Genomic DNA, 19,091 nt, shown 5'->3' on the forward strand with positions numbered 1-19,091 from the left:
GTTATATCTTAAATCATATATCTTAAATCATCATTTGACTTAGAAATGCCGACTCTAACCATCAGATGATCAATTACTCATAGGCATTATAACAAATTATCCTCATATAAATTGTTATTATAGAAATTATAGTCATAATACTGAAGACATTTTCAGCATGACTTTGTTCTTCAATTCTTACCTTCAAATGACTCAAATTAACATACAATGATCAAGGAATATGTCATGTCAACTATATTTCAGAACTGCATAAAGAGACAGAATATGGTTAGAAGAATTTCCATGTGAAACAATGAAAACAGCAACACTGATCAAAGTTTAACTACTGCGTTACAGATGTACTATCACTATTAAGATAATGTCACTATTAAGATAATACAAATTCCCTGTCATAGGCTAGTTAGGATCCCCACTTTATTTTAAGAATGTGAATGAGAATAATAGGAGAGAGAATGATTTATTTCAGCTTTTATTTCTTTCATCACATTTCCAGTGGGTCAGAAGTTTACATTCAGTCAATTACTATTTGGTAGCAATGCCTTCAAATTGTTTAACCTGGGTCAAACATTTCGGGTAGTCTTCCACAAGCTTCACACAATAAGTTGGGTGAATTTTGGCACATTCCTCCTGACAGAGCTGGTGTAACTGAGTCTGGTTTGTAGGCCTCCTTGCTCGCACACAGTGTTTCAGTTCTGCCCACAAATTATCTATGGGATTGAGGTCAGGGCATTGTGATGGCCACTCAAATACCTTGACTCCGTTGTCCTTAAGCCATTTTGCCCAAGTATGCTTGGGGTCATTGTCAATTTGGAAGACCCATTTGCGACCAAGCTTTAACTTCCTGACTGGTGTCTTGAGATGTTGCTTCAATATAGCCACATAATTTTCCTCCATCATGATGCCATCTATTTTGTGAAGTGCACCAGTTCCTCTTGCAGTAAAGCACCCCCACAACATGATGCTGCCACCCCTGTGCTTCACGGTTGGAATGGTGTTCTTCAGCTTGCAAGCCTCCCCCTTTTTCCTCCAAACATAACAATGGTCATTATGGCCAAACAGTTCTATTTTTGTTTCATCAGACCAGAGGACATTTCTCCAAAAAGTACAATCTTTGTCCCCATGTGCAGTTGCAAACTGTAGTCTGGCTTTTTTATGCCGGTTTTCGAGCAGGGGCTTCTTCCTTGCTGAGCGGCCTTTCAGGTTAAGTCGATTTAGGACTCGTTTTACTGTGGATATAGATACTTTTGTACCTGTTTCCTCCAGCATCTTCACAAGGTCCTTTGCTATTGTTCTGGGATTGATTTTCATTTTCCACACCAAAGTAGGTTAATCTCTAGGAGACAGAATGCGTCTCCTTCCTGAGTGGTATGATGGCTGCGTGGTCCCATGATGTTTATACTTGCGTACTATTGTTTGTACAGATGAACGTGGCACCTTCAGGCGTTTGGAAATTGCTCCCAAGGATGAACCAGACTTGTGGAGCTTTACAATTTTTGGCTGATTTGGCTGATTTCTTTTGATTTTCCCATGATGTCAAGCAAAGAGGCACTGAGTTTGAAATAAATCCACAGGTACACCCCCAATTGAATCAAATTATGTAAATTAGCCTAGCAGAAGCTTCTAAAGCCATGACATCATTTTCTGTAATTTTCCAAGCTGTTTAAAGGCACAGTCAACTTAGTGTATGTAAACTTCTGACCCACTGGAATTGTGATACAGTGAATTATAAGTGAAATAATCTGTCTGTAAACAATTGTTGGAAAAATGACTTGTGTCATGCACAAAGTAGATGTCCTAACCGACTTGCCAAAACTATAGTTTGTTAACAAGAAATTTGTAGAGTGGTTGAAAACGAGTTTTAATAACTTTAATGACGAGTTTTAATGACTAAGTGTATGTAAACGTCCGACTTCAACTGTATATTGTGAAAGGTAAATAGTCAACCAGTGGTTTAGATGGGACCTGAAATAACCTCCATAGTGGTATTTTATGTCTTCCTGAAGCAGACCAGATAGTGTGACATTTTTGTATGAGGAACCTTCAAGAGACAGTGATGGCATACTGCACTATGTGTTCAGTGAATAAGGTAGATAACAATATAGACTGTGCAATGAAAAACTGAGTAGAAACATCACCACTAAAACCATTCATAATTCGATAAGTGAGTTTTGTGTTTTCCCTGTAACACTCATTTCCTATTCTCATTTCCTAACAATCATTGTTTAGAGTGGTTAGAATAGAGGTGTGATTGTGTTATATTGTACAGAGAAAAAGTCAATTCAAACATAATTATACACTCCCCCCCATCCCTATCCCACCCCACCCCCCAAACCCCAACACAGCCCTAAGGTGTTAAAAAGCTCCTATGTGTGACTAGCTAGACTAGGAAACAAGTTATGGAATAACTGCATTACCTCTGTAATTCACATTTTTCACAATAACATTCAACCGAGTCTACCTTCCACATTAGCATGCAATCCTTCCATAGTCACTGCAGGTAGCAGCAGAGTAGAGTTTTCATACATTTACCAGGGGATATGTGGATACGGGGACATGAGATTATAACATGTATTTGGCTAGCTGCAATGTCATGATAAGTCTTACCATGCATACAATCACACTGCATTTGCCTGTCTCCCCTGCAACCTCTCTGCCATTTTGACATCATAACTGACCATAACCTGTGCAAGGAAAACTGATTAACCTGGAACCTGTGCGTTTATCAATAACTACAAAATGGAACCTTTACCATATAAATGCCCCCAGCACAGTTACCAATCAAAACTAATTGCTATTTCAATTTAATTACTATTTAACAATCTCATTGTGACTGGCTAAACTAGTTTGTGGTGTGTGGTTATAGCGTACCTCCAGTGTGTTCCTCCACTGTTTTCCGCTTGGCTCTGTGGCTGTTGTAGTTTAGTCTCATCTCCTGGCCGTAGTCGGGCAGGGTCTCTCGGGATGTGTAGGATTTGCAAACGTTCCTGCCGTCCTCGCTTTCGTCTGAGGAGCTGGTGTAGGCGAGCTCCATCTCATTCCGGGCCTTGGACAACGACTGGTAAGGCTTACAATCCATCTGCTCCATGCCTGGCAAAACTGAACCAAGCTCATTCAGTCATTGGATCCAAAATGCAAGACCAATCTGGAGGAGGTGGAGAATAAAGACTTAGAACAATGCATTTACCTCACACATTGCTAATGTTGTGTCCCAGTATTGTGCGAAAAATATATAAATCAAGTAAAAAGTCATTATTTGGATATTAGTGTCTTTAATCAGCGTGTCCTTGTTCTAAGGGGTTGCTGCTGGGTGGTGGTGTTAGAAGATTGAGTTGCTTTATAGACACAGGGGAGGAGGAGCCCTTATAGGAACAGATTGAGAGATAACTTTAATTTACAGCAGAATCTGATGGACTGCTATGAAACACAATGATAGAAATCATGTGGCAAACAATGTATTTTATCCCCAGAGCTAGAGAGGCAGTTATTTTTTAATTTACCATTAGCATTACTCAGTAGTAATATAACAGTAGCACAATGATGAATAATGTTATTTTGCATCTGTATCCTAGTATAAGGCTGCAGTTCATCACAGCCCAGTAGTGTTTTGCTGTGTAGCGTAAAGCACACTATAACCTTGATATGAACCCGTCTGTTCTGCCCTGAGCTCTGCTTGGGCTGACCTTTCTATCATTGCCGCCTGACAGCCACTAAACCTTGGCCATGGCCTTGACCCAAACACTCGACCCTGTAGCAGAGAGGATTGCCTTCACACCCCACTGTACTTCTATACTTTGGGAACGGAGGGGAAGGGGGGGGACTCCCCATAATACAAACTTCAGCAAGAAATCAGAAGAGGCTCCTGACAATGTTTGCCCTCTGACATGTGTAATCTTTAACAGCATTCAAGACAAATATGACAATCAAATGCTCATTAGGCTGTGCCATCTTTGTCCGGCTTGTGGTAATAGGTTATTAATAGCAAGCTCAGTACATATCTTGCTTGACTAATTGGCAGTTGAAGGCATTTTTATGGGCCATTTGTATTCTGTGCCGCAGCCAGCCCCCTGGCTGGACGAGGCTGTTCTGTGCATGTAAAGGTAATTACTCAGGGTAGGTGTGGCGGAAAATGATGAGTGGGGAGTCAACACCACTAGTTGAAACAAGGCTGTTTTTGGTGAGGTTACTGTATAAACTCTGAGGCAGGGAGCCTAGGTAAGGCACCTATTTTAGCATACACAGTCCACACTGTCTACAAGAGGTGCTCTCAGTACTCTCAGTACAAAAACATATGAGTAGCGAGCTCATGAATATACATGAGTGGTTCCTTTTTGTCGATTTTTGTACCCTTTTAACATACTTTAAATGTGTGTAATGTTGTGAAATTGCTAGATACTACTTGTTAGATATTACTGCACTTTTGGAGCTAGAAACACAAGCATTTCGCTACACGTGCAATAACATCTGCTAAATGTGTATGTGACCAACAAAATATTATTTTATTCTATTTGACATGTAGGTAGGTATATGGGATTTGTGTCTGAGAGCTATTGTCACATGGACATTTCCCTAACTATACGATCACTAGTTCCTTTCCAACAGTATGTATAAACTGCAGAATCTGGTGACATACACAACCTTTAATTGTTGTTGAAATGTTTTAATTTCTTTGTTCCAATCGCCAACATGTTCTACGCACCATTGCTGTGTTGAACTGGCTCCAAGGGAAACTGGAAACACTTATCTTCCTCACTAGCTTTAATCACCAACTGTCAGAGCAGCTCACAGATTACTGCACCTGTACATTGCCCACCTATAATTTAGCTCAAACAACTACCTCTTTCCCTACTGTATTTTATTTATTTATTTATTTTTGCTCCTTTGCACCCCATTATTTTTATTTCTACATTGCACATTCTTCCATTGCAAATCTACCATTCGAGTGTTTAACTTGCTATTTTGTATTTACTTTGCCACCATCGCCTTTTTCTACCTTTACCTCCCGTATCTCACCTCATTTGCTCACATCGTATATAGACTTGTTTATACTGTATTATTGACTGTATGCTTGTTTTACTCCATGTGTAACTCTGTGTCGTTGTATGTGTCGAACTGCTTTGCTTTATCTTGGCCAGGTCGCAGTTGTAAATGAGAACTTGTTCTCAACTTGCCTACCTGGTTAAATAAAGGTGAAATAAAAAAAATAAAAAAAGGGGAGCACGCCCAGGTCGGTTCAGGGCTTCATGCTCCGTTCATTACAAGTGGGGAACTCAGAAAATACTACTTGTAAACTGGGAGCAACACGTTTTCCCCAGTGGTATGCTGGTATTAATGAATTTGCTAAATGTTATGAACGCAGCAACAGACACAGGTTGTCCACCTGCGTCTGTGTTTGGTTTCTCCTGCTGTGGGGGTGTTGTCATTTTTCAGAAATGCTAATAATATGTTAGGGCATGTCCTTTTAGCATCATTGTGGCTAGATGGTGTAAAGCTATTGTAAAAAAGTTGCATGTTTTATTCGCGTCGTGAGAAAGTTCTCCTAACCTGCTACTAAAAGTAACTTCTGTCCGTTGTTGTAATAGACCTACCATTTAGTCACTTTCTCCTCATTCAGGTATAGATCATTGTCTTGGTAACATGCTGTTACTTTAGCTATGCCATACTCAGATGCTTGAGTTTATGGGTGTTTAGCCTGTTTGAATCACTTTTGCCTTTGTCCTTCAGTTGAGGTAATAGTTAAGTATTTTTTGTCATGAACTATTTTCATTATTTTTCACCATTTCTATATTTTCATAATACATATCTAGATCCAGTCTTCTACCAGTTCTACCACCAGTCTTCTACTACTAATTTAATAGGCCTACTGTACCACCAATATTTTAACCTGATCCTCTGACTCCGGCTCCACACAAACTAATTAGGCTGCCGGGTTCTCTACCATGAGGTTATTGTGTACACACTGTCTTAAAAGAGGTACTCTCATGTACCACTTCCTCTGTTGCAAAACCTAATTGAATTACCACTTCCTCTGGTGCAAAAACGAATGAATAGTGGCTACCACATGCAATAATTTATTTGTGTACCTTCTTAACGTTGATATGTATTTGTTTAAACGTATAAAAAATACTTAGGGGATAGAGTAATACACCGTAGCTACAGAATATGCAGCTAGAAAATCCCAAGAACATCTTCATAGTGAGATTGACAGTGTTTTCAGTATGATCAATAACACAAACATCTTACATCTCAGAGTTAAATGTATTAAAATGACTCTAATAGCCAATAGCCAGTGAAAAGTTCATAAGGCACAACAAATCCAATCAATAAGGTTGATATTCATAACTTATTTTCCCTACTCAAAAACTAATATTACTCTGTAAATGTCATTAACGTAATAAAATAGGAAGAAATAGAATATATACATTTCCCCATCTCTAAAAGGGCACATGCATAATGTAGCACTGGGAAAATTTAACATTTTATCTTTCCTCTGAGCAAGTTGCAATTTAACTACGCATTCCTAAAATAACCTTGTGTTAATATTATACAACCCTTCCATTTTATGAATGTTAATCATGTTCCATTTGGGATACGATCAGTCTTATTTCTGTTACAGTAAATATCATTTTCCTCCTAAAGCTCCTAAATGATATTGGGTTATAGTTGCACCATAAATGCAAACTACAGTATACCATTTGTCTGCTTGGTTAAAACGGCTTAGTTCTACCACTCTGGTGCTTAGCAAAATATGTTTTGAATGCAGAGGTTTAATGGGAGCACATTGGGGCTAAGACAGTGTCTTCTGATGAGCACCAAGTAGCTTTTAATGAGATGATTACGGTGTTTGTAAATAAACTGCCTAGTGGACACACAAATCATTCAGAGTAACACCAGCCAGCACAACACACGGTCATTTGCTCGTAATCCAATGGGCTTTAACAGGATGAATGTTGCTGTACATCTTTTCGTGGTCCAGAGCCCCACCTGTTTTGAGCACCACACTTTTAGGTTACGAAAAAGGATATCATAAAAAATATTTAAAAAACATGTTTTTTTTTTTGGGGGCTTGCCTGTTGTGCTTGTTATTTTCACATTAATACGTGTCACGCATCAGTTTGTAAACAATGTAACAAAAAAAATGTAATTGAATTAATAAAGCTGCATACAAACATGGTCTCTTTTTTGCTTTATTGATGAGTAAGGCAGCTCCAAAATGCAGGTGTTTCAGCCTAGCTCAGTGCTTTCTGTGGTAGTGGGGCTAGCCAGCAAAAAATACAAAGCATTGACCCAGACTGGCTATGTTTTCTGTCATGATTGAATCAGTTTTCTGTCACTCGTGGGACAGTACGTCATCCCCAATTCTAAGGTTAGAGCTCGAAAATGTTAGCCCCCTTGGGTTCTGCTATAGAGTTATATTAGTAGTGCCCATCCAAGAAGGCTTAAGATCATTGGCCACAGATAGAATGACATCAAATCACGTTATATCTACAGTAGCTTTGAATGGACTTTCAAAGTCTTAGCTAGCAGACATCCTCAGTTGTCATCAAGTCGACATTCTACTGGCAAATCCTTTTTAAAATAATGAAACAATGAAGAGAAATTATAGATATAACATATCGGTGCTCATCGGCCCTTGTACATAAAGATTACACAATAATTTAACAATGAGTCGTTTGGAAGGAATCAGTGGCTAACTGCAAGCGTTGTAAAGAAACTACTAACATTAGCCTGCTACTCAATGGAGTGGCTGTGTTTTTTTTCCCACAAAGGACCGCTGCGCCTCCTTCACAAGGTGAGTCCAAAAATGTCTTGTATGCTGCTGCATAAATGATGTAATGTGCAAGGGAGAAATGTATACTGTAGCTAAGAAAGTAATACTAAGTGTATGTTGTGTAGTAAGCTGTTAGTAGCCCATGTGTTTCACCCTAATAATTTGGTCTATTTACCCCTCTTAATTTCATCTACTGTTCTGACTTAGTGGTGCACGTGTAGCATATAATCTGTTTTAGAGAAATGTAATCATCGAATATTGTAAGAGCTTTCATTTTCTGCTTATATGCCCCATTTATGTATCCTACAGTTCTGACGTGTACAGGCTGTTCAGAATTATGTCGTTGTACATTTCAAAAGTGCTGAACATATAGTTAGTTATATTGACTATGTCCGTCGTCGCTTGCTCATTTATGTCTTAATCGAAATTACGGATTGCCTCTTATCCGCTTGTCGTCCCCTTATGCCATAATTTTTACATCTCAATTATCAGTTTAGGTAAGTCAGCCACATCAGCTATGTTTTTTTTTAAAGGCAATAAATTAGGCTGAATGAACTGTTTCGCTGCCAGACAAGGCTCCGCTGAAAGCCAGGTGTAACAGTGCTAAGGTGTTGGGGCTGCTGTTGGGACAGAGTTATGTAGGCCCTAACAGTTTTTGGGCACCGTTTGTCACCGTTATAGTGCAATTAATGTATTGTTTAGTGTTATATCATGTAGTGGCTTTGCTGACATGCATCCTACATTTTCTTTTTTGCCTCACCAAGATTTACATGTTAAAATTGCCACTGGACCTTAGAATGAAAAGGCAGCAGCATTCCGGAACACTCTTAACCTTCCAAAGCTGCATGACAAAAGAGTCTGTACAACCATAGAAAAATACTTTTAGGAGAAAGAAAGAGGAAAATATTAGATTTCTGATCTTTTCGGTATGAAATACAATACCCTGCCTTGGTGTAGTACACTACAGTATTAAGTCCATAAATCAAAGGCTGTTTGGTGCCAGTTCGCCAAGCTCCATGATGCTGGCTGAGCCTTCCTGGGACTCGGCAGGGTAAAGTGCTTGGTGTTAATTGGGTAGCTACATGTGGGGAAAGAATATTCAGATGAACGTCCCCCGTCGAGTCTGGGAGAGTCTGGCCCAACGGCCCAGCATGGGCACATGAGCCACAAACTTCATTACAGCGCTACAGGCATGCCGCAGGCACTCCCTGCCTCCATCTCTGTCACGGAGCTCCACTTCTCTGGAGCTATTCCTCTTCCTCCTACTGAGAGATCTGTCATTGTCATTTCTCTACAGTATACATCTAGTGTTTTCTACCCGACTGTATTTTCACCCCAGCTCATTCAATCCCTCACATAAGCACTGTTCCTAGGTCAGGGTGAGAATGTACCCAAAGGGATCATCTTAAGTGCCTCGAGCACAAAAACAGATAACTTAGACTGTGTGATGTAACTGATTTTTGTGTGAACTGAAGATGTCTTCATAGTGCCTTCCGAAAGTGTATTATTAAAAATTGATTAAATCATTTTTTCTCACCTACCTACACACAAGACCCCATAATGGCAAAGTGATAACATGTTTTTAGTTATTTAAAATGAAGTGAGCCTTTCTAGGTAAGTATCTAAGAGCTTTCAACACCTGGATTGTGCAACAATTGCCCATTTATCTTTTCATAATTCTTCCAAGCTTTGTTAAATTGGTTGTTGATCATTACTAGACAACCATTTTCAGGTCTTGATTTTCAAGTAGATTTAAGTCTGAACTGTAACTCCGCCACATTCATTTTCTTCTTGGTAAACAACTCCAGTGTAGATTTGGCCTTGTGCTTTAGGTTATTTTCCTGCTGAAAGCTGAATTCATCTCCCAGTGTCTGGTGGAAGGCAGACTGAACCAGGCTTCCCTCTAGGATTTTGCCTGTGCTTAGCTCCATTCCATTTATTTTTTATCGAGAAAAACACCCAGTCCTTAACGATTGATGCAGCCACCACTTCTGCTTGAAAATATGTAGAGTGGTACTCAGTAATGTGTTGTATTGGATTTGCTTCAAACATTTTAGCCAATTTTTTGGGCAGTATTACTTTAGTGCCTTGTTGCAATGGGATGCATGTTTTTGAATATTTGTATTCTGTACAAGCTTCCTTCTTTTCACTCTGTCATATAGGTTAGTATTGTGGAGTAACTACAATGTTGTTGATACATCCTCAGTTTTCTCCGATCACAGCTATTAAACTCTGGAACTGTTTTAAAGTCCCCACTGGCCTCATGGTGAACTCCCTGAGCGGGTTCCTTCCTCTCCAGCAACGGAGATAGGAAGGATCTTTGTAGTGACTGGGTGTTGTCACACCCTGATCTGTTTCACCTGTCTTTGTGCTTGTCTCCACCATCCTCTAGGTGTCGCCCATTTTCCCCATTATCCCCAGTGTATTAATACCTGTATTCTCTGTTTGTCTGTTGCCAGTTTGTTTTGTTCGTCAAGCCTACCAGTGCTTTTCCCCTTGCTCCTATCTGTTTCTTTTTTTTTGACCGTTCAGCCTGCCCTGACCCTGAGCCTGCCTGCCGTTCTGTACCTTGTCACACCACACTGGATTATTGACCTCTGCCTGCCTTGACCCTGACATGCTGACCAGACCGGACACGTCGCGTGCGCGAGCGTCGCAAAATAAATGTAGAAATGCATATTATTCAATTATTTCACACACACTGCTCGCGCGTGCCAATGAGCGTCTGCGTTGCCAAGGGCTAAAATAGAACTCCTTTCTATTTCTGACGCAGATCGCGCTGAAAATCCTGCCTCTCCCATCTCCTCATTGGTTTATAGAAGCAGATACCCACGTAGCATTTCATCATTGGTTATACCCACGTGGGTGATTGAAAGACTAAACGTTTTGCCGGTTGTCGTGGTAAAAGTGTAGATGCCAATCACCATATAAATTCAAAGATGAAAAAGCCTGGAAGGAGGAAAGATGACTCGAAACGATTCAGTTGGCCGTTTTATGTGTGTATTAATTGTCGGAGTAGAAGACCTTGTGCATTTCAGGTAAAATAACAACTCAATGTTTATATCCCAGGACAAATTAGCTAGCAACAGCAAGCTAGCTAAATAGGACAAATTACAGTGCCTTGCGAAAGTATTCGGGCCCCCTTGAACTTTGCGACCTTTTGCCAAATTTCAGGCTTCAAACATAAAGATATAAAACTGTATTTTTTTGTGAAGAATCAACAACAAGTGGGACACAATCATGAAGTGGAACGACATTTATTGGATATTTCAAACGTTTTTAACAAATCAAAAACTGAAAAATTGGGCGTGCTAAATTATTCAGCCCCTTTACTTTCAGTTTTGCAAACTCTCTCCAGAAGTTCAGTGAGGATCTCTGAATGATCCAATGTTGACCTAAATGACTAATGATGATAAATACAATCCACCTGTGTGTAATCAAGTCTCCGTATAAATGCACCTGCACTGTGATAGTCTCAGAGGTCCGTTAAAAGCGCAGAGAGCATCATGAAGAACAAGGAACACACCAGGCAGGTCCGAGATACTGTTGTGAAGAAGTTTAAAGCCGGATTTAGATACAAAAAGATTTCCCAAGCTTTAAACATCCCAAGGAGCACTGTGCAAGCGATAATATTGAAATGGAAGGAGTATCAGACCACTGCAAATCTACCAAGACCTGGCCGTCTGTAACGGCTCTCTTCTATCTCCTCCTCTGACGAAGAGGTAGAACAAGGATCGGACCAAAATGCAGCGTGATGATGATTCATGATATATTTTAATAAAGGAAAAACTATACAAACAGAAACTACAAAAATAACGAAATGAAATAACGAACACCGAAACAGCCCTATCTGGTGCAAACACAAAGACAGGAACAATCACCCACGAAACACTCACAGAATATGGCTGCCTAAATATGGTTCCCAATCAGAGACAACGATAATCACCTGACTCTGATTGAGAACCGCCTCAGGCAGCCATTGACTACGTAGACACCCCACAAAACTCCTAAGACAAAAACACACCACAATAACCCATGTCACACCCTGGCCTGACCAAATAAATAAAGAAAACACAAAATACTAAGACCAAGGCGTGACACCGTCCCTCTAAACTTTCAGCTCATACAAGGAGAAGACTGATCAGAGATGCAGCCAAGAGGCCCATGATCACTCTGGATGAACTGCAGAGATCTACAGCTGAGGTGGGAGACTCTGTCCATAGGACAACAATCGGTCGTATATTGCACAAATCTGGCCTTTATGGAAGAGTGGCAAGAAGAAAGCCATTTCTTAAAGATATCCATAAAAAGTGTCTTTTAAAGTTTGCCACAATCCACCTGGGAGACACACCAAACATGTGGAAGATGGTGCTCTGGTCAGATGAAACCAAAATTGAACTTTTTGGCAACAATGCAAAACGTTATGTTTGGCGTAAAAGCAACACAGCTCATCACCCTGAACACATCATCCCCACTGTCAAACATGGAGGCCATTTCCTTAGTAGGTGACGTCAGAGGTCATCATGTGGGAGAAGTGGGTTTTCAGAATGATAGACGAGTTTCCCACTAGTAATGATCAGTTTGAGGGCTGTTCAAGTGGATTTTTCCCAGTTGTATGTGATAAATTCCCACTTGGTTATGAACGCACCATGACACTGCCTCCTTCACTGCCAGATGTGTGTTTGTAGCACAGTAAATATCCCACTCTGGGGTAATGTGATGGGCTGTCACTGTTAAGTAAGGGCAACACAGGGTGCATTGGAAAATTAATTTCAAAACTTTGGCTTTGGTTTGCTTATATAGAGAGATTACAGATTTCTAAAATGGGTGCAAGACACTTCCACGAGGTGGTAAAACCACTACTGAAACCCCCATTTCTCAACCACCGTGAATGGGTGCATCTCCGCAGGTATAAACCAAAGACTGTAAGAAATTTAAACATAGCCTACCTATCACTTTTGTAATTTCTTTCTGAATCAGATCCCAAGGGCTGCTTGACTGCAGAGGGGAGACGATGTTGTGTTGTTTCCGTCTTGCTCCGGTATACAGGAGTGATATCAGTGTAAAATTGTCAACATATTTGAGGTGTTGACAGCTGCATAGGCTATTCTCGTTGAGCGTAGCATCATACTGTTAATGCCGTTGTCATTTACTGGGAAGCCAACATTTTCGCAAACTGGAAGTTTAAACGATGATGGAGGATCTTCCAATTCTGGTTTATTGACCCCACCACTCACCAGTGGTGTAAAGTAGCTTTAGTAAAAAAATACTTTAAAGTACTACATAAGTTTTTTGGGGTATCTGTACTAGAGGTCGACCGATTATGATTTTTCAACACCGATACCGGCGTAAAAGTAAACAGTAAAGTAAACAGTAAACAGTAAACCACACAACATTTTTAGTATGAAGTAAACCCCACAACATTGTTAGTAGGAAGTAAACAGTAAACCCCACAACAGTGGCAGCTCAGCTGCAGTGGATAGCAGCAGTCTTACGGGGTCCTGACCATTTCTGCTATTTTGTTTTTTTCCCCCTGATCTAATTTTTTTTGTACATAATGTCTTCGCCATCATTTCCTATGACCGAAAACAGCTTATGGCCATCAGAACAGCGATGGATTAGCATTTCTACATCAACGAGTCGGCAGCTCTGGACATCCTGCTTACTCCGGACAAGGCCCTAATCCTAGGTACTGGCGGAATGATTGCACAATTATTTGCATCAATCCATTGGCCATTTGTTTTGCAAACTCTGCAAACACATGAGCGCTACAGAAACATCACTGACCAATCAAAGGTCTCTTGCTGGAGGGCACTTACACATTTCTTCTATTTTTCCAAGAGTGGTCTCCTGATGTGGTTTAAACATTGTTGTGGACTACCTGCAGTAACTCTATGCACACACACTACCCACACACTCACACATTTACACTGACACGCAACACACACACATGCACGCACACACACGCACACACACACACACACACACACACACACACACACACACACACACACACACACACACACACACACACACACACACACACACACACACACACACACACACACACACACACACACACACACACACACACACACACACACACACACACACACACACACACACACACACACACTATATTCGCCCACATAACACACGCACACATGCATACTGACGCAACACACTCACACCACATATGCTGCTGCTACTATCTATTATCTATCCTGTTGCCTATCCCTTTACCCCTACCTATATGTACATAGCTACCTCAATTACCTCGTACCCCTGCACATTGACTTGGTACTGGTACTCCCTGTACAGTCTTGGCCCAAAGTTTTGAGAATGACACAAATATTAAGTTTCACAAAGTCTGCTGCCTCAGTGTCTTTAGATATTTGTGTCAGATGCCTCTATGGAATACTGAAGTATAATTACAAGCATTTTATAAGGGTCAAAGGCTTTTATTGACAATTACATGAAGTTGATGCAAAGAGTCAATATTTGCAGTGTCGATCATTCTTTATCAAGACCTCTGCAATCTGCTGTCAATTAACTTCTGGGCCACATCCTGACTGATGGCAGCCCATTCTTGCATAATCAATGCTTGGAGTTTGTCAGAATTTGTGGGTTTTTGCTTGTCCACCTGCCTCTTGAGGATTGACCACAAGTTCTCAATGGGATTAAGGTCTGGGGAGTTTCCTGGCCATGGACCCAAAATATCGATGTTTTGTTCCCCAAGCCACTTAGTTATCACTTTTGCCTTATGGCAAGGTGCTCCATCATGCTGGAAAAGGCATTGTTCGTCACCAAACTGTTTCTGGATGTTTGGGAGAAGTCGCTCTCGGAGGATGTGTTGGTACCATTCTTTATTCATGTCTGTGTTCTTGAGTGAGCCCACTCCCTCGGCTGAGAAGCAACCCCACACATGAATGGTCTCGTGATGCTGTTGACATGACACAGGACGGATGCTCGGGCTCACCATGTCTTCTCCAGACAAGCTTTTTTCCAGATGCCCCAAACAATCGGAAAGAGGATTCATCAGAGGAAATCACTTTACCCCAGTCCTCAGCAGTCCAATCCCTGTACCTTTTGCAGAATATCAGTCTGTCCCTGATGTTTTTCCTGGAGAGAAGTGGCTTCTTTGCTGCCCCTGACACAAGGCCATCCTCCAAAAGTCTTTGCCTCACTGTGAGTGCAGATGCACTCACACCTGCCTGCTGGCATTCCTGAGAAAGCTCTGTACTGGTGGTCCACCGATCCCGCAGCTGAATCAACTTTAGGAGACGGTCCTGGCGCTTGCTGGACTTTCTTGGGCTCCCTGAAGCCTTCTTCACAACAATTGAACCGCTCTCCTTGAAGTTCTTGATGATCCGATAAATGTTTGATTTAGGTGCAATCTTACTGGCAGCAATATCCTTGCCTGTGAAGCCCTTTTTGTGCGATGCAATAATGAAGGCACGTGTTTACTTGCAGGTAACCATGGATGACAGAAGAAGAAGAATTATTCCAAGCACCACCCTCCTTTTGAAGCTTCCAGTCTGTTATTCAAACTCAATCAGCATGACAGAGTGATCTCCAGCCTTGTCCTCATCAACACTCACACCAGTGTTAACGAGAGAATCACTGAGATGATGTCAGCTGGTCCATTTGTGGCAGGGCTGAAATGCAGTGGAAAAGTTTATTGGGGTTCAGTTCACTTGCATGGCAAATAGGGACTTTGCAATTAATTGCAATTCATCTGATCACTCTTCATAACATTCTGGAGTATATGCAAATTGGCATCATTCAAACTGAGGCAGCAGACTTTGTGAAAATTAATATTTGTGTCATTCTCAAAACTTCTGACTGTATATAGCCATGTTATTACCTCGTACCCCTGCACACGGACTTGGTACTGGTACTCCTTGTATATAGCCATGTTATTTTTACTCATTATTGTTATTCACTGTCTATTTATTCCTCATGTCACTATTATTACATAAACTCAGAAAAAAAAGAAACGCCCTCTCACTGTCAAATGTGTTTATTTTCAGCAAACTTAACATGTGTAAATATTTGTATGAACATAACAAGATTCAACAACTGAGACATAAACTGAACAAGTTCCACAGACATGTGACAAACATAAATGGAATAATGTGTCCCTGAATAAAGGGGGGGTCAAAATAAAAAATAACAGACAGTATATGGTGTGGCCACCAGCTGCATTAAGAACTGCAGGGCATCTGCTCCTCATGGACTGCACCAGATTTGCCAGTTCTTGCTGTAAGATGTTACCCCACTCTTCCTCCAGGGCACCTGTAAGTTCCCAGACATTTCTGTGGGAATGGCCTTAGCCCTCACCCTCCGATCCAACAGGTCTCAGACGTGCTCAATGGGATTGAGATCCAGGCTCTTCGCTGGCCATGGAAGAACACTGAAATTCCTGTCTTGCTATAAATCACACACGGAACGAGCAGTATGGCTGGTGGCATTGTCATGCTGGAGCGTCATGTGAGCCTGCAGGAAGGATGTCTTCCCTGTATCTCACAGCATTGAGATTTCCTGCAATGACGACAAGCTAAGTCCGATGATGCTGTGACTAGAGGTCGACCGATTAATCGGAATGGCCGATTAATTAGGGCCGATTTCAAGTTTTCATAACAATCGGAAATCTGTATTTTTGGGCGCCAATTTGCCGAATTATTTTTTTTACACCTCTATTTAATCTTTATTTAACTAGGAAAGTCAGTTAAGAACACATTATTATTTTTAATGGCGGCCTAGGAATGGTGGGTTAACTGCCTCGTTTAGGGGCAGAAAGACAGGTTTTGACCTTGTCAGCTCAGGGGATCCAATCTTGCAACCTTACAGTTAACTAGTCCAACGCAATAACGACCTGCCTCTCTCTCATTGCACTCCACAAGGAGACTGACTGCCTGTTACGCAAATGCAGTAAGCCAAGGTAAGTTGCTAGCTAGCATTAAACTTATCTTATAAAAAACAATCAATCATAATCACTAGTTAACTACACATGGTTGATGATATTACTAGATATTATCTAGCGTGTCCTGTGTTGCATATAATCTGACTGAGCATACAAGCATACAAGTATCTAAGTATCTGACTGAGCGGTGGTAGGCAGAAGCAGGCACGTAAACATTCATTCAAACAGCACCTTCGTGCATTTTGCCAGCAGCTCTTCGTTGTGCGTCAAGCATTGCGTTGTTTATGACTTCAAACCTATCAACTCCCAAGATGAGATGAGGGTGGTGTGACCGAAGTGAAATGGCTGGCTAGTTAGCGCGCGCTAATAGTGTTTCAAACTTTACTCGCTCTGAGCCTTGGGGTGGTGGTTTCCCTTGCCCTGCAAGGGTTACGCTTCGATGTGTTGGCTGTTGTCAATGTGTTGCTGGTTCGAGCCCAGGGAGGAGCGAGGAGAGGGACGGAAGCTACACTGTTACACTGGCAATTCTAAAGTGCCTATAAGAACATCCAATAGTCAAAGGTTAATGAAATACAAATGGTATAGAGGGAAATAGTCCTATAATAACTACAACCTAAAACTTCTTACCTGGGAATATTGAAGACTCATGTTAAAAGGAACCACCAGCTTTCATATGTTCTCATGTTATGAGCAAGGAACTGAAACGTTAGCGCTCTTACATATTACATATTGCACTTTTACGTTCTTCTCCAACACCTTGTTTTTGCATTATTTAAACAAAATTGAACATGTTTCATTATCTACTTGAGGCTTAATTGATTTTATTGTTGTATTATATTAAGTTAAAATAAGTGTTAATTCAGTGTTGTTGTAATTGTCATTATTAAAAATACTTTATATTTTTTATATGCCGATTAATCGGTATCAGGTTTTTTGGTACTCCAATAATCGGTATCAGCGTTGAAAAATCATAATCGGTCAACCTCAAGCTGTGACACACCGCCCCAGACCATGACGGACCCTCCACCTCCAAATCGATCCCGCTCTAGAATACAGGCCTCGGTGTAACGCTCATTCCTTTGACGATAAACGTGAATCCGACCATCACCCCTGGTGAGACGTGAGACAGGCTCGTCAGTGAAGAGCACTTTTTGCCTGTCCTGTCTGGTCCAGCGACGGTAGGTTTGTGCCCATAGGCGACATTGTTGCCAGTGATGTCTGGTGAAGACCTGCCTTACAACAGGCCTACAAGCTCTCAGTCCAGCCTCTCTCAGCCTATTGCGGACAGTCTGAGCACTGATGGAGGGATTGTGTGTTCCTGGAGTAACTGGGGTAATTGTTGTTGCCATCTTGTACTTGTCCCGCAGTTGTGATGTTCGGATGTACCGATCCTGTGCAGGTGTTGTTACACGTGGTCTGCCACTGCGAGGACAATCAGCTGTCCGTCCTGTCTCCCTGTGGCGCCTTCTTTGGCGTCTCACAGTACGGACATTGCAATTTATTGCCCTGGCCACATCTGCAGTCCTCATGCCTCCTAGCAGCATGCCTAAGGCACGTTCACGCAGAAGAGCAGGGACCCTGGGCATCTTTCTTTTCGTGTTTTTCAGAGCCAGTAGAAAGGCCTCTTTAGTGTCCTAAGTGTTCATAACTGTGACCTTAATTGCCTAACAGCCTACAGCTGTTAGTGTCTTAACGACCGTTCCACAGGTGCATGTTCATTAATTGTTTATGGTTCATTGAACAAGCATGGGAAACAGTGTTAAACCCTTTACAATGAAGGTCTGTGAAGTTACAAGGATTTTTACGAATTATCTTTGAAATACAGGATGCTGAAAAAGGGATGTTTCTTTTTTTATATGTACAAAAATGTACATATCAAAACTGGTGCATCATAAGGTTTTTGATGTTAACATTTTCCTTCCAAGTTTGTTTAGCACAATAAAATACATTTAAAAAACAGTTATTTATTTATCTGTATAGGATGGTCAAATATCCTCCCTTTGCCTGCTGCTATCTGTCATACTGCAAGGTAATGATCCAAGATCATTGATTTTCTCCCCCAGCTCAGTGATGAGAGGAAAATCAGCAGAGTAATATCATTATTCAAAATGTACCTCCAGCAGGTGACAGACAGGCCCAGAATTAACTACATACCTTATGGCTAGCTACCTCCATTCCACTTTACATGGCCCACTTAGACACACTCTTCTGGGGAAGCACAGGCTGCCATGGTCCACCCCATCCATCCACCGCCCCAAGCCAGTGACACTTAGTGACAGCGGACTGTAAAAAGTAACTTAAAAAGCAATGCTTTCCATTTAAAAGTTTACTCATAGATGACTGACAAATCTACCAAAAAAAGGTCTTCCACAGTGTATCTGTGTTACTGGCAGTAAT

At 41.2% G+C, this 19,091-nt stretch overlaps 1 protein-coding gene across 1 annotated transcript in view; it reads right to left on the reverse strand.

Moving 5' to 3' along the window:
* The window catches only part of LOC118390252 (teneurin-1-like), a 189,284-nt gene that overhangs the window by 138,769 nt on the left and 31,424 nt on the right, over window positions 1-19,091 (reverse strand). Inside the window, 1 exon segment of the mRNA XM_035780623.2 lies at window positions 2,869-3,142. Within this exon segment, the coding sequence (XP_035636516.2) occupies window positions 2,869-3,085 (217 nt within the window). The 5' untranslated portion in view covers window positions 3,086-3,142.

This window comes from Oncorhynchus keta, chromosome 11, assembly GCF_023373465.1.
Source record: "Oncorhynchus keta strain PuntledgeMale-10-30-2019 chromosome 11, Oket_V2, whole genome shotgun sequence".
Classification (NCBI taxonomy): Eukaryota; Metazoa; Chordata; class Actinopteri; order Salmoniformes; family Salmonidae; genus Oncorhynchus; species Oncorhynchus keta.